The 22,629-nt window shown below is 43.7% G+C and overlaps 1 protein-coding gene across 1 annotated transcript in view; it reads left to right on the top strand.

The window, feature by feature from the left end:
• TRAF3 (TNF receptor associated factor 3) overlaps nucleotides 1-22,094 on the top strand; it is a 66,504-nt gene extending 44,410 nt beyond the window's left edge. The window contains exons 8-12 of the mRNA XM_015418538.1: nucleotides 1,027-1,101; nucleotides 4,744-4,836; nucleotides 9,717-9,857; nucleotides 17,799-17,973; nucleotides 21,468-22,094. Coding sequence (XP_015274024.1) covers nucleotides 1,027-1,101; nucleotides 4,744-4,836; nucleotides 9,717-9,857; nucleotides 17,799-17,973; nucleotides 21,468-22,039 — 1,056 coding nt within the window. The 3' untranslated portion in view covers nucleotides 22,040-22,094. The remainder of the gene's footprint in view (nucleotides 1-1,026; nucleotides 1,102-4,743; nucleotides 4,837-9,716; nucleotides 9,858-17,798; nucleotides 17,974-21,467) is intronic.
• Nucleotides 22,095-22,629: the final 535 nt, after the last annotated feature.

Genomic DNA, 22,629 nt, shown 5'->3' with positions numbered 1-22,629 from the left:
TCCGTCCTATTTCAGTGCTTTACAATGCATCTGTACATACAATGCTACCTACTAGACACCATAAGCAAAACAAATAGCATGCAGCATAGCTTTCTTGGTCCTGCAAGTTTCCCCATTGTTTTTGTAAGTGGGTTGGGGGGGGGATCCAGGAACCCTGAAACTTATTTTCTGTCTCCTGTAGGAGATTGTGAAAGCAGTATGAGAGCAACCTGTTCTCTCAGATGTTCAGACATGTCACATGTCCTCCTGAAAGATCCTAAAATATATTATGACTTATGTTAGAGTGGTCACAATTTCCTTTATTTACTACTTGCTCCCTTTCTTCCTCATTCCTGTTTTGCTCTCAGTTGCTGTCCTGTAACCCAAAGCTAGCTGTATTTCCAGAGTGGTGTATATGCTGAGTGTCCCAGAATATTTTGCTCCTAAAGTGACCCTTATTTCTATGTGCTGCTTTTGTAAATATGAGACCTGTTATGTTTTTATTACAAATTATATGTTTGTTTCATTCAATATTTGTTCTAAGTCTCTGTCCTTCTGTTCTTTATTCTTATCACTGAAATTCTGCATGACACGTTTTCGGGGGAATATATATGTTCCTAATTTAAACAGTTCTGAGGGGGAAATGCACCTTAATACAGTGGAACTACTATTCAGGGTAGCCAGTGGATGGATAATTTATAACTAATTTACCTTTTGAGAAACAAGCTATTCATGAAAAATCAAAAGAACATAGAAAATATTGAGGTCCCTTGGATTGAAATGAAACATTCTTTAGAGGTTCCACTGTAAATGTGTCATTTTGTATATTCTACTGGAACATTCGTGTGGTTTCATGTGTGTGTGTATATCCTCAAGTACAACTGGAGGTAATATGAACACGTTTTTAAAAATCAAAGAAAAACAACAAATCACACACAATACAGATTTGTATTGCGTGCCCTATATATATATATATATATATTTGAAACTTTATTGTGCATACATTTTCCGTCAAAAAAACAAACTCACATTTTTTTCCCGTTACAGTTGAATGCACATTTGTCAGAATGTATTAATGCCCCAAGTACCTGTAGTTTTAAGCGTTATGGCTGCACTTTTCAGGTCAGTATATATTGATTATATACTTGATGAAAGTCTACAATAAGAAAGCTTAATATTTTGGTACCTCTCTGGATGAATGCCTCTTGTTATCTGTTAAGAGAAATGCATCCAGTCGCTTGAGTGATCAAAAGCTACGCATCGGATGTGTTTTTGCCTACCTTAAAATGTGTAACAAGCACATGTGCAAGAAGAATGATGTGTCGGGATTTCAGTATCGTGTCTCCTTATATAAAGAATTTATCGAATTTTGAACAGGAGAGGCACTTAAGGTTTATTCCCCCTCCCGCCCCTTGAGAAAGTGGTTCAAGATCACATTCTGCTGTTTTTATGGAACAGTTTTTTCCCCGTAATGAAAATTCCCAAACCCTACCGACCTCCTAGCTGGTTTTTTTTTTTTAATAAACCTTTAAAGTTCTCAGAACCATGTGGGATAGAAGAATCAGAAGGACCAAATTCTCTCATATGATCCTACCAATTCGACAAGGGCATCATCCAAAACTTTGGTCATGTTCCTCAGGCCATCCGAAGTAGACTGAATAGTTACGGCTATCAAAGCCTTCTCAGTAGTGGCACCTGCAGTCTCCTATGCAACTTCTGCACTCAGATTAATTGTAACTCCTGGAAAGTGAAAATGAAACCAATGAGAATAAGCACAGCAGAAGGTAGCACACAGGTTTTCTCTCAGTTTTCTTACGTGACGTATCACCTTTTCTCACATTGCATATCTAAAATGGCTGTCATAATCTAGCAAGATTATTATGTTGAGAGTTTGTATGATCAGTAGATCATACAAACGGAACAATGTACACTGTTTGATCCTTTCCAGCAGGTTCATGCCGAGGCAGTGCCATTAAAAAACGCATCTGATGTTCAAGCTTGTGGTTTGCCACTTTTGTTGGCTTCTATTTGTAATCTGTGCAAAGATGAGCCTTTTAATTCTCCCTCCATCAGTAATTTTTGCAAGACTTTTTGAGCAGGAGGCTCTGCTAGTGATCTTCAAGTCCCTCGTAGAACTTCAATACCCCCTGTTCATTGCTGGGGTTAGAGGAAGGCATGATGGTTGACTTTAGTTGCATTTATCAAGCTACCATATATTGGTTTGGTCCACTGGTCCGTCTAGTTCAGCATTCTTTGCTCTCTAGGGTTTCAGGCAGGGAAAGGTGTTTTCCATCACCTGCTGAGTTCTTTTAATGCCAGGGATGGAGCTTGGGGGCCTTGAGCGTGCAAAACATGTTCTCTATCACTGAGCCATAAGTTTGTTCAGTGAAGAGTAGCAGGAGAAACAAACTATCTTCCTCTGGGGAGCTGTGGATATGATACTGAAAACTTGTTTAATGATGAACAAAAAGCATTCAACATTTTGTACACAAACACAGTTGCTCTCACTCTTAGAAATAGTTTCGTCTTGTAGCTCTGCTTGCTTTTGTCCCATCACTGTTCATTATTTATGTATCTGTACGTGTGTGTATGTCTATCTATCTGTAGATTTAACCTGAAAGCGTTAATCAGAACATATCTATTGAATATCATAAGAACATTTTGCGATTTAGGTTGAAAATTTAAGAAAAGGTAAATACTCTAAAAGTAGTGTGAATGAAATGAGTTATACTGTGGTCTTCGTCTTCCATACATATTGCTTATGTTTCGTGTGTAACCATGCAGTAGTTATATCGATGTGTATAGTTAGTGCTAGGATGGCAAAAATTCCGAATGTTAAGTAAAAGTGGTTTGCAAACTTTCTAAAATGGAAAAATTCTGCTCTCTGTTTAAAGTAATGGTGCGTTTTTTAAGGGTGATCAATTCTTACCTGGCAGGGGAGACACCTTGATCACGAAGGAGGTTTTCCCAGGACGAGGCTCATCCATTGCACTCCGGGTGTGCTGACCCCTGCGATTTCCCCAAATGCGGGAAACTCGACTGCATAATTTGTGGCCTTCCTGATGGCTCATTGGTCAGTCCTAAGGCCGCCATTCAGAGGACAGCGTAAGACAGGAGGGCCTGGCGTGATCTGGTCCATGGGGTCGCAAAGAGTCAGACTCGACTGTGCGACTGAACAACAAATTCAATTCTAATATTTTTGTTTTCTGTTCACGGAGTGGTGGTGGAAATTACATTTATTAAAATATCATGTCGATAGTTTCAGAGTGTAGCCATGTTGGTCTGCAGCAGAAGAGCTAGATTTGAATCCAGTAGCACCTTAGAGACCATAAAGATTTTCGGCGGATGACCTTTCAAGAGCCAAAGCTTCCTTTTTCAGATACCTGGAGAAGGGAGTGTGACGTTTGAAAGCTTATACCCCGAAAATCTTGTTAGTTTCTGAGGTGCTACTGGACTCAAGTCTAGCTAAGTGTTTTGAACACTATTTTGATTCCCTAAAAGTTTAAAGGAACAATCCACCAAGTCCTGTTTCTGTGAGATGAGTTCTCTAAGTCAAGCAGGGCCTTTGGGAAAGGACTTCAGAAGGGGCTGCTAGCAGCAGCAGAACTTGACTACTATCCTCTTGGCTTGAGAGAGATGAATGTTTCCAATTTACAGTCCTCTCATTCATTCGTCTTTTCCACAGGACAATGCCTGAATGTAGTAGGAAAAACAAGTGAATTCAGCATGGTACTTTGAAATATAATTACTTGCAAATACACTTGTAGATGTTATTGCTTTTTTCATCTTTAATACATTTTGCTGCTTCTGAAGCTGGTGTTGCAGACACCTGGTTGCCTTTAAAGAGCAAAATGTTCTCCAGACAAGCCATTCTCCCTCTCTCCTCTTCTACAGTGAACTTTTAATCTCTGCAGCTCCCTTTTAACCATAAGGAACAATTAGCTGTTCAAGGTTAGAAGGCAACCAAGAAAAGTGCCAACACTTTTTAACACACACCTTATGCAAGTGGTTGGGGGGAGGTTTTTAGCCCCTTCCAATCTGTGAACCTGTTCTGAGGATGTAAAACAGTCCTGCATCTGGTATCCTTCCACTGCTGGGACTGAGACCTTTCTCAAAAACTCCCAGATCCTGAGTTGCAGGAGATGGAAACAATATGACTGCAGTAGAGAAGAGCAGTGCTGGAACCCAGGGGCAGGGAGTGGGTGGGAAGAAGAGCTAGGGTGAAGTGGACCTAAGATTTAGTAAAGGAGGGGGGCTAGATGAAGCGACTAGTTCTCTCAAGAAATATATGATGCACAGTGGCAAAGCAGAATTCTTTCCACTGTTTGCAGTACATGGATTTAAATGTTCAGGGTCTCGGGCTTTTGAAACACACAAGATTTTGTTACAGAGCAGGGTCTGGTGGATTGAGCTTTTGCTGTGTGAAGGTGTTTTCCGAAGTGTGTGTTCTTTGGTTGGTTAAATAAATGGTTTTAAACCAAATTGATCCCTCCCCCCCTTTAACATGTGTCCGTGTACAGTAGTTGCTTCCTGACGAAACGTAGGACGAATTTTCAGCACAACCCATCCTATTGGAAAGTTCATTGGGAATATCTTTTTAAAATACTTTAAAAAGAAGGGTCCTTATAAGAATATGTCTAAAAATGAATCAGCCGCTCAAATTTACATTATTGTGTTATGGGGGTGTGTGATGTGGGGTAGTATATTTATGGAGACTTGGTAAAGAAATGAAGTTGGCTAATATATATATATTCTTTGTCACAGGGAACAAATCAGCAAGTTAAAGCACATGAAGCCACCTCTGCAGTGCAGCATGTAGACTTATTGAAAGAGTGGAGTAATTGTCTAGAAAATAAGGTACCTTTCCTACTCACCTTATCTTTCATTACTTTATATTTTATTCATATAGCAGGGTTACAGCTCTGGGAAATTATGACTACACTACCCATTCAGTTTTCAAAAACAATGATTTATTTAGGTAATGATATCCTTTTTATATTGGGTTGGATCCCATGGATCTCTTCTGCTGATGCACCCTTTTGCACTCGGGAAAGATTCCTCAGGCGGGGGAAAGCTCTTCTATTAGCAGGTTATATCCTTATGATCCAGCACGCTGTCTACCTGCCAACCATTTCCAAGCAATTTACAATATAAAATAATGGCTTGCAGCTGAATGTGTTTAATGTGCTCCTCCCAGTGCATCTCATAATTAGCTCAATTCCTCCAGATCCCTTGCCCTGCCACCTGAAATTTTTTTAGCTTTGGTGTATTATTTTTTAATTTTCATGTATCCTTGGAAAAGGCTTTTATTCACTGATTACCTTCCTGTGTATCTTTTGGCATGTATAATCAGCCAAGGAAGATTTTTTTAAAATTTGTCATAAAGAGAAGCAAGTATGAAAAATTCTGCACGATTAGAAGCTGCGTTGATAACTGGATTTTAAAACAAAAACAAAAAACCCACAGTTTGTGATCTTGGAAGAGAGAATGGGCCTCACGTGGCCCTATTTTTTCCCATTTTAGTTTTTCAAAATAGACTTTGTTCTTCTCAGAGAGGTTTGTTGAAAGAGGTGTGATGCTGGTTTGAGGCATAAATTGATTCATTTTCTCCTTGGTAGCTACTTTCTAACAATAGTCCACATTATTGCTGCCAGACTTTTTTACGATTACAGCAAAACAACTTCATGCCAAAAGATTCTTAGGACCCTTGGGTAGTGAAGGGCGGGGTATAAATCCAATCTCCTCCTCCTATTCAGGGGCATTACAATATCAGATGTTTTATTCTCAGTCCCTTTCCTAATCCCTAATATGCAGTTTGCCCTTTTCACTGCTGCAGAAGACTGGGTTGACACTTTCATTGAGCTGTCCACTACAACCCCAAGATCTTTCCCCCCGCACTCTCAGCAAGTTCAGCTCCCATTAGTCTATACTTGAAGTTGGGATTTTTTTGTCCCAGTGTGCATCACCTGACACTTACCAGCATTGAACTTCATTTGCCACACTGTCGCCCACTCACCCAGTTTATTTATGTAAAACTTTATATCCGTCCTCTCTGTATGTTCAAGGTGGATACCAAATTATGTTGGATTAGAATACATTTTCATAAATCACAACAACTTAGAAATTGCCACAGCTTCTCTTTATTCAAGGATGATAAAAATGCAGTTGCAACAGAGAAACAAAAAAAAAAAAAAAACAAACCAAAAGGGCAGTCTTGTGTTGCCTCTCGTAAGAGAGCAAAAAACAAAGTCTGTTCCCGAGAACTGGAACCACAACAGAAAAATTGAGTAACTGAAGAGGTTTAGACCTGTTAAGGAGAGGACATGGAGGAGAAACTGTTCTGAGCATCTAAGAGGTGATCTTTCCAGGGTACCAGCTCATGAAGGACTTTCTAAGTCAGAAGCAGCCTCTTGAATTAAGATTGCCTTGAATTGAGTACTTCTTGCCTTTCTGATCTCTTCCAGGTATCACAAATGAACTGCCTCAGTGGAAATCCAAGAATATTGTCAGTTTCTAGGGTTAGCAGTTGTGCATTGTATGTCTGGAAAGGGATGATAAAAACATGATGATCTCTGATCAAAATCTACTTAAGCTAATAACCCCAGAAAAATAGTAGAAATCTCTATTGGTTGTTTGACCAAAAGGCTTTGGATTGCTTACAGAAATGAACTGATTTAGCAGTCATTCCCTCTCCCCAAGAAAATCTGGGAACTGTCGTTCTGTATGCACAACAGGGTACATAAGAACATAAGAAACGCCAATGTTGGATCAGGCCAAAGGCCCATCCAGTCCAACACACTGTCACACAGTGGCCAAAAATACCAGGTGCCATCAGGAGGTCCACCAGTGGGGTATCTTAGTACACTTACCAAACTACAGTTCCCAAGATTATTTGGAGATAGGGTTAGAAGTTAGGAAACGGATACAGAAAGAATAAGTTTGTAATACAGCTTTATTACCTTGATGCAAACATAGCTCCTATCATAGTGGGCCACAGTTAGCCAAATTTTGAATTTTTCTTGCCACCCTATGCTGGGGTTACATGTGGTGGCTATATGGGTGTAAGACACAGGGAGGGGGAAAGAAACTTGACCCCAAAACTGGTATCAAGAACTACAAGGGTAAGGAAAAAGCCTGATGAAGGGCCAGTATTAAAAACCTAATGTAATGTAAAGAGGGGAGCTGCCTCACATCTTGGAATGCTGACAAGTAGGTGCCAATGTTTTCTGATAATGTTGTTTACTTGAGATGATCTCCCATCGTATGTCAATGGAATAATAATTCTATCAAAATGACCTTGTCTAGTTTTCGGCACCAAAAGGGATGATCTGTTTATGTTCTTTGCCTTATAAAAATCTTGTTTCACTACTCTGGAGAAGTAGCCCCTATTTATTATTTGATTATTCATATTCAGTTTTCTTTTTTCTACAGCTTTCCTTTTTTGGTCCAGTATTAACCTATTGCTTATTTCGTTGTAATATGTAACACTGTAACTCAAACTGTTTGACCTCTGAAGAAGGCCCTCCAAGGGGCGGAAACACCTCAGGTCACTTGTATTGGCCCTTGTGTTCAGGTCATTTGCACTTTGTAACGAGGCTTTCATTGGGCCATTATTTGTTTTTAACTGTCTTTCTAATAAATACATGTATTTTTGCATATAATAAATTTAGATTAGGTTTTTAATATTGACCCTTCATCAGGCTATATGGGTATGCCCCAGAACTTCTAGTGACACCTCAGAAGATTTTGGCGTGCACGTTCAAATTCTTTTGTATAGAAACCATGCTAAGAAGCAGAGGGAGAGTTCAGCTTTGGTGCAGTATTTTCCACGTATGGCAAACGTTTCTCGAGAATTGCTTGTTCTGCCTAATTCTGGCCCGAAAATATGAGCTTAAATTGTCTTGTTCTAGCTTTGGTGTCTTGTAGAAATGTGGGCACCCCATCGTCCTAGTGTTTCTGAGCCTTTAAAAACAGCACTACTAGTTCCACTGTCTTTCTTCAACTATAGGTTTTAACATATTGTGAATCAACTGTAGTTTGGGGGAGTAGGGAGAAGGAAGCCACGTTACTTTGGGAGGGTGATGAGAATGGCGTGAAGACAAAGAGAGGGTTTGATCCTCTCACCCGATGTTCTAAAATTGGATTCTTAGTGTATTTTGAGACATTGTTCCTTTTTTTTCTGGATTGACCACCACTGGTGCTGCTTGGCAGCCTGTCGTAATATTTCAGCTATGCGAAACATCCTCTCAAGCTGTTATCTTCATTGTCTTACTGATGAACGATGATTGTAAAGCATGCATTTTGCTAGGGTCAAGAGGACAGTGTTCCAGATGTGAGACGTTTAAGGAACAAAAGCATTGATGAACAGAGTATAAAGATCCTTGCAGCGAATAAAACATGCTAGTTAGTAATTCTTCATGGCCTCAGTCTTGTAGGCGAATGAAGGACAACATTTCTTATTTTTCTTAGAGGATATTAGCAATACATTTCTCCTCCTCTTTCATATTGTTTCTTGAGTCCGCTGCTTTAATCTACTGCAATCGTTACTGGCTGTTTTTGGCTTCCTTCCTTTACTGCAGTCACGCTCAAATATCGTACTTTGTGACAGCTTTAGCCTTGACTGTAGAAACAGCCCTCAGTGTGCTTTTTAATCTTTCAGTGTCTTGGATAATAAAAAGGGATGGGCAAGAACCTAAAAATTCCGGTTAGGTTAGGGTTTGGGTCCACCCCCAAACTGAGCCAAAAATGCTGCAAAGCAGCCAGTTCGGATCCCCCTTTCTCCCAGCCATGGTTTACTGTGGCCGGGAGAAAGAGGGGATAGCCTGGGAAGCCATTTAACCCATCCATTTCGCTTTGAAGCTGGAGGAGCAAAACGGATGGGTTTAATGGTTCGCAGCCATTTAAACCTTACAGCTGATGGGCGGGCCTGCTCCGCTGTTAGGTTTAAATGGCTGCGAGCCATTTCACTGGTTGATTTTTAAGCGGGGGGATTTGGAACCAACCAGTGAAATGGCTCATGGCCATTTCAGCCTAACAGCAGGGCAGGTGCACCTGTCAGCTGTTAGGAAGAAATGGCTGGCAGCCATTTCATAAGTCTGTTTCACTTCCCCTGCTTCAAAGCAGGGGGAAGCAAAACTGATTGGTGAAATGGCTCGCAGCCATTTAAACTTAACAGGTTAGCTGCAGACCTGTGCTGCTCAGCTGTTAGGTTTAAATGGCCCAAACAGCGGAACTGTACAAATGTCCGATAAATGTTCGGGGAAAGGAGCTTTCCTGAACATTGGTTCAGGGGCTCCGAACTGGGCCAAGTTCATGCCAGTTTTTGGCTTGTGGACCAGTTCGTGCACATCCCAAATAATAAGGCTTTCTGCTAGCCTGTTTATTACAGATGTTTTGTATGAACAGCATGGATTGGTGCTGAACAACAGGGTTTTTCCATCCTCCTTTCTGAAATTCAATAGGTTTCTCTTTTGTGAGCAAATGAACAAAGTGCAACGTGTTTAGAAGCAAGATATTTTTTACAGATTGGGTAATCTTTTCCCGTTTAATTCTAAGAGAGGAGAAAGCCATTAGGTTTGCTACTTTGAGGGAGTACAGGGTAAATATACTACACAGAAGGAAGAATGACTTTTTATAGGATCTCTCTCCCGTTGCTTGTGAGAGACAGCACATACCTTTTTGGGCTTTTTTATGTTTTTGGTAAAGTTTGGCAGGAGTAATTGTAGAATTTTTTCCAGGTGGCCATGCTCCAGAATGAAAGTTTGGAAAAGAACAAAAGTATACAAACTTTACATAATCAAATTTGTACCTTTGAAATAGAAATTGAGAGACAAAAGGAAATGCTACGAAGTAATGAATCTAAAATACATCACTTACAGGTAAGATCTTAAGACTCTTCCCCATTGCAAGAGTGTTTCCTGCTTTGCCATTTTATTTGCATATTTAGGTGTATTGATTTATTTAAAACAGGGGTCCCCAATGTGGTGCCCGTGGGCACCATTGCACTTGCAGACACAGTTCCCGGCGGCCACCAGAAAATGGATGGGGCCAGGTGGAGCTTTTGCCGCACAAAACGTCTGATTGGCCATTGGAGATTTGACTGGCTGGGCAGATAGTTAAAAATGTTGCTTTGGCGGCAGCTGCCCCCACAGCACAAGGGTATTGACTGTGTGACTGAAGGTAAGTTGTGGCAGCCATTTTGTGGCTGCCTCCACCCGCAGCACTGTGCCACAATTCCAGAGGTGCCCGCAGGTTCAAACAGGTTGGGGACCCCAGTTTACAAATACCTCTGTGGCACATATCAGTGGTTACATCCCCTTTCTTCTTTTGTGATGGTGGGTTCTGTGCCTGTGCAGGGACATGCTGCATTATTAATGGGAGGGGACAGACATAATGACTTGGTTCAAATGTTACGCTCAACTACGGTTTAATTAAACTAAGGCTGCGGTCACACGCAACATTAGCCACGCAAGAGATACGGAAGACAAGCGGAGTTTCCGGTCGCGATCTCACCAGCACATCTGGGAAGCGTAGCGCTTCCGTGGCACAACTGAGGCTTCCTGCCGAAAAAGCGCAGCAAAAAACTAGTACCTTGGAGGTACTAGTTTCCAGAAACTGCGGGGCAAGGGCGGGCGTCTGATCGCGTTTCCGGTGGCATCCGGCGCCCGCCCATGTCCCCTTGCGGAAAAGGGTTTTTTTCCCCCCAAGTCTCCGTGGATGCGCACACGCACCCAACGGAGCATGCGCATTCGTAGTGTACACAAAAAAAGAAAACCAGTTCGCCGCGCCGTGCGCTTCTTCATTGCGCGCAGGCGTGTGTTGTGATCGATACCTCTCCCTACCCACGGAAGCTCCACAGTACCTCCACAGAACCTCCACAGTAGGTCTGATCGCTTTACTGCATGTTAGTTTGCCCCGGGGCAAACAGCCACACTTCTCTTCTGCAGTTTCCTGCCCGTGTGGCAGGGGCCTAACTATGGTTAGTGTGATTCTGCAGATGCAGGTCACTCCACTAAGTATGGTTGAATAGGGTATTGCAAACCAGGGTATGATGCCACAGTTACTCTTAGTTATGACTTTCACGTGACAAATGAACATGGACATCTTGGCCTCATCCTGTCTTTTCCCCCTATGCCATCCTCGTTGCAGTACAGTCAGGATTTCTGCTGGGTCTCTGCAGACCAGGTAGGGGAAACAACAAAGGCAAACCAAGTTGAATTATCATCTTCCAGCCAAATCCTACTTTCTCAATCTAACCAGAGTTAAAATATCTGAACCGAGACAATACAAATGTTTTGAGCTTGTCACCTGAAAAATTGCATTTCAATTAAAAAAAAAACAAAAAGTCCATGGAAGGTCTGTATAATGTATAAACGTTTGGGAATTATAGGCAGGCTTTGACTCGTGAGAGGGAAAGAATTTTGAAATTTGGTTCCATTTTCTAATCCAGCATTTCTGTTCTCAGGAATGGCCAGGCTACACAAGCCACCCAAGTGTCACCATAGGAATTTGTCAGGACAATAATGAAACGATATATAATATGGGGGGAATCTTCCAGTGGGTGCTTGGATGTCATTGTTCACAAATGGGTGGCCACAGGGGAAACCCAATAGCTTTGGGTCTTACTTGGAAGCATCCGGTTGGTCACAGTGGGAAACCAGATGCTGGACAGATGGACTCTTGGTCTGGCCTGGAAGAGCTCTTCTTCTGTTCTTACCTGTGCACTATCCATGACTTTTCATCTCACCATCCTTTGGAACCAGAGATGCACCTCTCCGATAATGTTTGTTGTCTCCTGGTGAGAGACCACAAATTATATTATTCTTCATGGAATGGCAAACCTGCGGGGGAGAAGTAAAAAGCAGAAGCCCGCAGTGTGTTTCCATGTTTAGAAGGTTGGGACTAATGTGTCTGAAATGACCCACGTTTGACATAATTTTCAAGTGTCTCCTTCCCCTAATACAATTGATTTAAAAGTCTTTTTAGTCAGATTGTTTTGGGAGTTTTCATAGGCATGGCTGGAGCATTAAATGAATTATTCCAATTGAGTTTCTCCCTGCAACATTTTTTTTTAAACGAATTTTTGGAAGGGTGGGCTTAGTTCAAGTTAGGTATTGCAAAGAAGGTCAGCAATCTGTAGAGGTCAAATGCTGAAACAGAAAGCAATTGAGCATTTACTTGAAAATACGTAAGAATGTGGAGCTCCTTCCGAATGTTCAGATATTGTAATTACGCAGAACAGAATTATCCTCAGCTGTGCTAGAGTCAGTTCTGCAAAGCTGGTACTTTTTAGTGCACTTTTTACATGACTCATTGGAGTCGAGAGGTCTTAGTGGATAAAATCTTTTACAGAACCTCTTCCAAGATAAAAATCAAGGAGTAAGTCACAGTGAGATTCTATGAATTCAGTGGGCTCAGACTAGCTCTTAATAGGATTGCACTTTATGCCTGGTGGGGGAAAGTGCTGTCAAGTCACAGCTGACTTATGGTGATCTTGTGGGATTTTCAAGGCAAGACATATTCAGAGGTGGTTTGCCATTGCCTGCCTCTGCATCACGACCCTGGTATTCCTTGGATGTCTCCCATCCAAATACTGGCCAGGGCTGACCCTGCTTAGCTTCTGATAGTGGGCTAGCCTAGGTGATCCAGGTCAGGGCACTGTATGTATAGTCTAAAGAAAATACAATATGTTTGAAACCATTTAAGAAAAGCAAACATCCAACAGAACCTCGAATCATAATGGGTTGGATCTGTGATGCTTCTGCTTTGTCTTCTGATGATGGAGAGGGTCGTAGCTGAAGGAGAGAAGACATGCCTGGAAGCAAGATTTGCATGCCACCATCAAACCGTGGTTAGTCATTTTGGTTTCTAAGCAAACAGTAGCTTTTCCAGCTCGCACAGAATGGCAGACTGTGATCAGTGAAGAAGCTAGGAGCGAGGAAATCTATGTGGGTGAGGGGGAGGCCAGGGTGTTTGAGCTTGAGCCAGAAACAACCAAGCCAAGGTTTGGCTGTGACATGTGAGCTGTGCCCTCCCCCCCCCTTAAGCGGTGAGTCTTGTGAGCAAAAAATTCTACTTTGTGAGCTACTGGCATTAAAATTGTGAGCAAGTGATTTGGCTCCTGCATAAATTAGTTTGCTCTGGAGCCATCCTTCCTGAGCGAAGACAAAAATGTGTGAGCCGGAGGCTAAAAAACTGTGAGCTAGCTCACACCAACTCAGCTTAGAGGGAACACTGGCTGTCCCTATAAAGAATTTTTTTCATGAGCAGTGATAGTTTTCCTTTTTAGATTGGCTTGGTTCCGCCAGAGTAGTCCCCTGCCCCACAGGAGCAGAACTAGGGAGGGGGGATTTTGGCCACACTGGTGGGGCAGAGGCGAGAAATTAATGCTTGATAGATATCTGTCCACAGCACTCTGGTGGATCCAATCCATTAATCTTTGGCCAGAGTTTCCCATATACCCTGGGAAGGCTGCTAGGGGCTAAGTGATGATGATTTGTGAGCCCTCTCTGTTCTGGTTCAGATGAGTTAAAGGTTTGGGGGGGTTAGTGTTCAGTGATTGTATATAAATGCATCCCCCTGGGGGGGGGGGGAACCCATCCTTCTTGCTCCCCCAAAAGCTTTACCGATCTAATAGTTCGAACTAGGGTTGGAGCTTGTGATGCAAATTAACTTGCATTGGCAGGATTTCCCAGTTTTGGTAAACATAACCTGACCGTTGTTTTTCCCCTAAGGCTTTCTGCCAGTGCACATGCAAAAACATCCCATTCTTATGCCATTAGGTTATTTTTGTATAGGTGTGGGAATTGATGTTTGCTACTCAATAGCAGAAGCTTCGGCCCTGACCTGGACAGCCCAGGCAAGCCCGATCATGTCAGATCTCGGAAGCTGAGTGGGGTCGACTCTGGCAAGTACTTGGATGGGAGACCTCCTTGGAATAACGGCAGTCGGGAGGCAGGGGCAGGCTTTATTCAGTCACTTCTCTGAATATCCCCCAGGCCCCCCCCAGTAGGGGTCAATCACTAGAAGACACCATGACTTCCCGGTGCACGCACACACATGCACATATGAAAAATACAAAAACTCCCCCCCCCCCAATAGCAGAAGCTTCAGATACCGTCACTTTCTTGTTAAGTAATGTTAACTCAGTGTTAATTGTCCTGTTAGTACTTTTAAGGAGTTTCCTAATTCCTGCCAGGGTGTCCCGTGGGATATATATTTATTAGTTCAATTTATATACCACCCCTCCCCCACGAAGTGGGGCTCAGAGTGGTTCGCAACAATATAGAACAAACATAATAAATATGGTTAAAACCAGGGGTCATTTGGGGGGGGGACGCGGGGGGACGCCATCCCCCCGGGTGAGGTGCAGGAAGGCGGGGCCTGGAGCTCCCTGCTGGTGCCCGCTGGAGGTCGCCGCCGGCTGTGGGGAGGACACACTTCCGGTGATGTCAGGGGGTGTGGCATATGCTAATGAGTTATGCTAATGAGTCCCCCTTGCTCTTTTTCTACGAAATGACCCCTGGTTAAAACAGTATAAAAATACAAAGTATAAAAAGCCCAAACCACTCACAACCAATGCTCCCTCTAAGCTGTGGAGTCCTGTGAGCAGAAATTCTACTTTGTGAGCTACCAGCATTAAAGTTGCAAGCAAGTGATTTGGCTACTGCATAAATTAGTTTGCTCTGGAGTCGTCCTTCCTGAGCTAAGACAAAAATGTGTGAGTTGGAGGCTAAAAAATTGTGAGCTGGCTCACACTAACTCAGCTTGAAGGGAACACTGCTCACAACTAATAATGGTGGATCCAACATTAAGCTCCAGAAATAAGCTCAACCAGGAAAGACCTGACAGAGAAGCTAAGCCAGGCCCTGTGGAAGCGAGGGAGGTCCCACAGGGCCCTGGTCTCATCTGAGAGGGCATTTCCACCATGATGGGACTATGATTGAAAAAGCCCTCACCCTGGGGGATGCCAGACGTGACCTGAGGGCCCAGCACCACCAGTTGGCCATGAGAGGATGATGACCATAGCTGCTAAAGGCAGTCATAAGGGGAGAGACAGGATGTGCAGTATCCCTGTGTCTTTCTTCCGTCTAATTAAAATCTCAGTGCTTGGTTCAGGTTTTCCTTTCTTTCCATGAGGAACAGTAACCTCCAAGTAGTGCCTTTCCCCCCCATGGCCGTGTTATAGCCAGTCATGCATTGCTGTGTCCAGTTTGGATATTAGCCCAAGTGCAAAGGCAGTTTGATAATTTTTTCCCCTATCAGTCCATTTTTTTCTAATAAAAGGCAGGACCTGGGACAGTAAAAGGGAGATTTCTAGTAGAAACGTTTATATCCTTCCTATCTGTGCTTGCTTGATAAATTCTGGCAATCAGACATCTGGCAGCCCCCTCCCAACCCTGAAAATCCATTGATAAAACAAAGGACTGTTGGAACAATGTACATTTTTAAGGATCCCGTAGGGCATAGTATCTTTTGCTAGGCAGTATGAGAAAGGCATTTTCCTAAGGGGTCTTCTGTATTTCTGTTTTCTGCCGCTTCTAGAATTATTTTCACTAACAATTACATTGGCATGCAAGCTTTGGTTTCTTTTTAAAAATGAGTTCAGTTTTACTAGACACGGAGAGTTCGATCCATTGTGTTCTCCGCATTGTTACAGTGGAAAGTGCCGTCAAGTCACAGTGATCCGGTAGGGTTTTCAAGGCAAATGACATTCAGAGTTGGTTTGCCGTTGCTTGCCTCCATGTCATGACCTTGGTATTCTCTGGAGGTCTCCCATCCAAATACTGGCTGGGGCCATCCCTACGTAGCTTCTGAGATCTGATGAGATCAGGCTAGCCTGGGCTACAGAATCATAGAATCACAGAGTTGGATTCCCACCCCTGCTCCATACAGGATCAGCCTAGAGTAGGGTTGCCAAGTCTACTTACCTTGGCAGCAGGGGAGCCTCTCTGGGCTCCGGGAGCTCTCCGGTGATGCGTGCGCGCGCGCCGCCAGCACATCACAGGAAGTGACGCGCTGGGTAAAAGGGGAAAGATCCTCTACGCCAACTCTTTCTGCAGTCTTATCAGTGGATCCGACCCCGTTTGTAGTTTCAGGTCTACAGTTTGTGGAAGGAGACGGGCTTTATTGTCAGTATTCATATCGCTTAAAATTTTCCCCATGGTCCTATGGCTGCCGTGAGAAGCGTTCCCTAATGCAGTAATTGTGCTCCTCTCTCTTCTCTGGTCTGCAATTCAGATTCACATTTCGCTCAAATGGAAGATAGCGTCTGAAGCTGAGATTCTATACAAAATGGCTAAGTTGGTTTTGAATTATAACACTTGCTGTTATGGTAGCAAGTATTACAGCACTTAGTGTAACTTAAATCATATGGTCGTGATCGCTTCTGGCTAAAATTCCTGCTCTTCCAAATGGTGTGGGACAATTCAGAGTGTTTTGTGTTGCATTCAAATGGGTGCAGATGGTTGTCTCTTAAAACCATGATTCCGTTTTTTAAAAAATCTGTTTTTCCCCCCCAAAAGAACTTACAGGGACACAAACAGCATTGTGACCGGTGGTACTAGGGTTGCCAGCTCTGGGTTGGAAAATTCCTGGAGATTTTTTTTGGGGGGTGGGGGTGCTAGAGCCTGGGGAGGGCAGGATCTTGGGAGGAAAGGGGAGCTCAGCAGGGTGTATAATGCCATACAGTCCCAGACCAGCCACTTTTCCCCCCAGGGGAACTGATCTTGGTCATCTGGAGATCCCTTGTAATAGTGGGAGGTCTCCAGGTACCACCCGGAAGTTGGCAACCTGAAGTGGTACACACTAGCTGATACTGGTGGTTTCTGACCTTTGCACTTCGTTACCTCCATTGCCTCTGCAACATTATAGGACCATCCAATCAGAAAGTGTGGGAGGAGTTTCTCAAACGCAGCAGTGAGATGCACTCCCATGGTATACCGCTACCGGCAGGGCCATGCCTCCAGACTCCAGCCATTTTGGACACAAAGGTCTCCCCTGCTGCTTGTTACATAACTAACGCTGAGACGGTTGCCTGCTGAAAGTTGCAGAGCTGCTTCCGCTGGCCCACCTCTGGCAAAAATTTAATCTTGTGTTGTTGCATGGTGCGATGGCATTATACAGAGATGGAAAAAGAGGCAGGAGGGAGGAAGATGTAGAATAAGCCCTGTGGTCATGAGTATGGGTTCCCCCCCCCCCTCCAACTGCACGGCAAGTGTATAGCATTGTGCTTCTCTTCTCTTTCTTTTCTCTGCCCCACCCCTGTGGGGCTGGTGAAAGTAGAATTTAAGATTTGCTTTGCGCTGTGTAAATGTTGCTGTAAATTTTCTGCCTCAGCCGTGTGGAATAGATGGCTAGAGTTAAGAACATAAGTAGAGCCTTCTGGATCGGGCCAGCACTCCCATCTGGTCCAGCATCCTGTTTCACACAGTAGCCCACTAGTTGCCCTGGAGGGCCAAGCAAACAGGGCATAGAGGCTGAAGCGGCCCCCTGCTGCCGCCGCCTACCAGACCTGGTGTTCAGAGGTTTGCTGCCTCTGCAATATGGAGGCTGAACATACTCAGACCTGTGCATCAGATTGCAGAGGTGTGGCCAGGGCAGAACATAATGATTCAATTTTCTTGAGGATGTTATGCTTATACAAAGTCTTACTGTATGGTTAAACAGTTGTTTGGCACTAGTTGGGTTGATTTTATGTGTATTAACTGCTTATATTTTTTTTAAAGTCCAGCTTTAAAGTCTGTTCTTTAAAAGCCCAGCTTTCCATGTCTTTTACTTTCTTGGTGATTAAAAAAAAATAATATGCTGTTTTCACAAAGCGGGTGATAGATAGCCAAGCCGACAAGCTGAAAGAACTGGACAAAGAGATCCGTCCCTTCCGACAGAATTGGGAAGAAGCAGATAGTATGAAGAGTAGCGTGGAGTCCCTCCAGAACAGAGTGACTGAGCTGGAAAGTGTTGATAAGACTACTGGGCAAGGAGCTAGAAATACGGGTAAGTTACATAAAAACATAAGAGAAGCCAATGTTGGATCAGGCCAATGGCCCATCCAGTCCAACACTCTGTCACACAGGGGCCAAAAATAGCGGGTGCCATCAGGAGGTCCAGCAGTGGGGCCAGGGCACTAGAAGCCCTCCCACTCTTGCCCCCCCCCCAGCACCAAGAATACAGAGCATCCCTTGCCCCAGCCTGAGAGGTCCTATCTATACCTTGTGGCCGATAGCCACTAATGGACCTCTGCTCCATATGTTTATCTAATTCCCTTTTGAAGCCGTCCATGCTTGTAGCCGCCACCACCTACTGTGGCAGTGAATTCCATGTGTTAATCACTCTTTGGGTGAAGAAGTACTTCCTTTTATCTGTTCTAACCCGACCGCTCAGCAATTTCATGGAGTGCCCACGAGTTCTTGTATTGTGAGAAAGGGAGAAAAGTACCTCTCTCTCTACCTGCTCTTTCCCATGCATAATCTTATAAACCTCAATCATGTCACCCCTCAGCCGTCATTTCTCCAAGCTAAAGAGCCCCAAGCGTTTTAACCTTTCTTCATAGGGAAAGTGTTCCAACCCTTTTATCAATCTGGTTGCCCTTTTCTGCACTTTTTCCAATGCTATCATATCCTTTTTGAGGTGTGGTGACCAGAACTGTACACAGTACTCCAAATGAGGTCGCACCATCGATTTATACAGGGGCGTTATGATACTGGCTGATTTGTTTTCAATTTCCTTCCCAATAATCCCCAGCATAGTGTTGGCCTTGCAGTCGCACACTGTCTCGACATTGTCAGTGAGTTATCTACTACGACTCCAAGATCTCTCTCTTGGTCAGTCTCTGCCAGTTCGGACCCCATCAATGCAGTAGAGTACTCACTCGGCAGGCTCTGTGAACGGACAGAATTAGGCATTCTGAAGTAGAGATTCCTGTTAGGATGCTTTCCTTGAAACCAGCAGCAAGGGAAATTCTGTTGCTTCTTGAAAGAGCCACTGTGGTATAGTGGTTAAAGTTTCAGACCAGAGTGTGGGAAACCGAGGTCTGAATTGCCGCTTTGCCATCAAAGCTTGCTGGATAACCTGGGGCCAGTCCCACGTAGTAGTTGTGAGGATAAGATAAAACTGGGTCCCGTTGAAGAGGAAAGGTGGGCTGTAAATGAAGCAATTGAATAAGAGTTGCGTGCCTGCTATCATGTTTCATTCGCTCTCTTTCATCACTGCACGCCAGTTCAGCCCACACTGCCATGTGGAATCAAATATTAGATCACACCAGATGTTACGCAGGCTGTCATGTGGACTGGCTGTTAGTGGGTTGCATTGAGTAAACTGTAGGCTGTGTGAGGTTCATTTCCTCCAGCGTTCATTATTGTCCAGTACGATAATGGTGGTGGTAGAGAGTGCCATCAAGTCGCAGCCAACTTATGACAATCCCCATAGGGTTTTCAAGGCGAGAGACATTCCAAGATGATGTGCCATTGCCTTCCTCTGCGTAGCAACCCTGGAGTTCCTTGGTGGTCTCCCATTCAAATACTAACCAGGGCCGACCCTGCTTAGCTTCTGGGGTCTGACAAGATTGTGCTAGCCTGGGCTATCCAGGTCAGGGCTTTGTCCAGTATATGCATTGGTTTATCTGAAATAGGTTGTGGATTTTTCCTTCCATAGAGTAAAAACAAAACTGTAATAGCGGCCTGTGTCTAAGAGAGAGTTAAAAAAAACAGAGTTCTTAATATATTTTTTTTGCTTAATATTCTCCATTTGTGCAATTTTTTTGGTTACTTTTACTGTACGGCTGACGGTCTTTCATGTCTAGTTCAGAGTAATGTTTCATCTGAGCAGAACAGTGAGACTTGGTACAATAAAAGGGTCACCGCCTTATTCAGGGAACAAAGTAATAAAACCGCAAATTAGCAATATGACACGGACCCTTCTGAGTGTCTCACACAACGTCGTTTGGTTCAAAGGGAAATTAGCATATTAAGATAATTCTGGCGAGTGCCCCTGGTATTGTTTCCTCTATGTGAGCTGCTCAGTTATTGCTTAACAGTAATGAATAAATCCAGAGCTCATGTAAGCCTCTCATTGCTGGTGTTGGTAGATGGAGAACTACATACTTTCCAGGTAAGGGGGGGGGGGGTTGCCGTCAAATCACAGATGACTTACGGCAACCCTGCGGGGTTTTCAAGGCAAGAGACGTTCAGAGGTGGTTTGCCATTGCATCACGACCCTGGTATTCCTTGGTGGTCTTCCTTCTAATGACTGCCCAGGGCGGAGCCTACTTCGCTTCCGAGATTGGGTTAGCTGTGAGCTATCCAGGTCAGGACAAAAAAAGTAGTATTGAAAATGGGTCCTTTCACAAGTCATAGGCCTATGAAGAAGCTGGAACAGAAATTGGTCCTAGAGGACTCCCCCTTCCGGTTTCTTCCCATGGGTGAGCTGGAAGAAATGAGTACACCCTTTGGAGGGGGACACTTATCTAAATCACGCATTGCCTCTGTGGGCTCAGCTGGCCCGTAGCTACAAGTGGGGCTGTTGGGGGGCTCCACCCCCTTCCTTAACGGTTCAGCCCCACAAGATTTTTTAGAAGATATTTTTTGAGATTGAGAAGAATCAGGGTGCACACGCAAGGCCCCCCCCCACTTCTTCTCAAACACATTTAAAGGGATCCTTTAAAAGCTTTTGAGAAGAAGCAGGGGATGGCACACGTCCCTCTCCCTCCCTTCTGCAAGATTTAAAGGGCCCTCCAGGTGATTGGCAGGGCACGTGCTCCCCACTGATCAGTTGAAAGGCCCTTTAAATCTTGCAGGAGGGGAGGGAGAGGGGTGGCCGCCCGTAGCTGGGCTTGGGGGCGGATTGGAGCTGACATAAAAATAATGGCATCCCCACCAGAAACATTTTTGCCCCACAAGCCACAAAATCCTGGCTTACAAAGGCCTGTGGTTTGGATTCCCAACCTGTATCCTTCTGTTGGGCTATGTCCCACCAGTTCAAAGGGATTCCATAGTGGAAGATGCAGTGTGAATTTTTCTGTTGTTTGAGAAGGACATTCAAGTTTACCTGTGTTAGTTAGGAGAGATTCTTGTGAGGAGTCTTCTTGGGATGTTATGTATAATCACATGTTGGCAAACACAGTAAGCTGATCTTGTGGGGTGGATGGATGCTTTAAATCCATGAGAACAAATGTATGAAAAGATTTAGAGAAAGAGAGAGATGGTATCACCTTCTTATAAAGGGAACAGTTGTGGGCATCTTGCATGAGCAACAGTATGTAAACTGAGAGAGCCATGAGTTATCCTTTTGTGTATTATATGCCTCATGTTGACAACACTCTTTACATGAGGAAAAAAGCAGCCCTCAGGGGAACCAACCTCTGCGAGCACTCCTAAGCACTCAGAAGTAAATCCCATTTAGCCAGTGGGGCTTTCCCCCAGGAAAGTGCCTTTAAGATTGCAGCCTTTATATCTTGTAATATATCTTGGGTTTTTTTTCTGTCTTCCTTCTAGGTTTGCTGGAATCGCAGCTGTCTAGGCATGACCAAATGCTGAGTGTTCACGACATCCGACTAGCCGACATGGATCTCCGGTTTCAAGTCCTGGAAACTGCCAGTTACAATGGAATATTAATCTGGAAAATCCGAGATTACAAGCGTCGGAAGCAAGAGGCAGTGATGGGGAAGACTTTGTCCTTGTACAGCCAGCCTTTTTATACAGGATACTTTGGCTATAAGATGTGCGCCAGAGTTTACCTCAATGGTGACGGGATGGGCAAAGGGACGCACCTGTCCTTGTTCTTTGTCATAATGCGGGGGGAATACGACGCATTGCTTCCGTGGCCGTTCAAGCAGAAAGTCACCCTTATGCTGATGGATCAGGGACCTTCTCGACGTCATTTAGGAGATGCTTTCAAACCAGACCCGAACAGCAGTAGTTTCAAGAAGCCCACTGGAGAAATGAATATTGCTTCTGGCTGCCCAGTCTTTGTTGCTCAGACTGTTCTAGAAAATGGAACCTATATTAAAGATGATACTATTTTTATTAAAGTCATAGTGGATACATCGGACCTACCAGATCCCTGACGTAGAGCACTGAGGCCAGTTCAACAGAAGACAACTCCATTGGGGGCTCTTTTTTATATCAGTCTGTCTTCAATAAGAGGTCCCGAGAGCTCAGAGGGGATCACTGTGTGTTAACAGAAGGAAGAGATTGGAGGCATAACTTGCATAGGGTCCAATGGCAAAACCGTAGCAACCCATTAAAGAAATCATACCATGGTATATTTTCTAACTAAAACTTAGTAGGAACACTTCAGTTCTGGCTTGATCTTCATGGGGATAAAGATTACGTCAGAAAAGCTTTTCTTAATATATTGGTAATCTAATCAGTTGGAAGGGGAAAAAGACAAAAACATCAGACTTTTCTTCCTTTTTGACTAGAAAACAAAAGCCGAAGTTCATATGTGGGTTAGCTAGAAACTGTCAGCATGTTAAGTAAAACAAAACAAGAAGAAGAAATTATGAAGTAATGTTGCAGTTAAGATATTATTACTTTGAAAATCTAAGTGCAATCTTGTCTAAAATATAGTATATTGTCTATTTTTAAGGCCTCACCTGGTCTCTGTTTTAAAATAATTACTTTGTCAGAAGACCTTGACAAGACTGTCCAGATC

Source organism: Gekko japonicus, unplaced genomic scaffold (genome assembly GCF_001447785.1).
Source record: "Gekko japonicus isolate JY-2015 unplaced genomic scaffold, Gekko_japonicus_V1.1 scaffold93, whole genome shotgun sequence".
Lineage (NCBI taxonomy): Eukaryota > Metazoa > Chordata > Lepidosauria > Squamata > Gekkonidae > Gekko > Gekko japonicus.
This window is presented reverse-complemented; position numbering and strand designations above follow the sequence as displayed.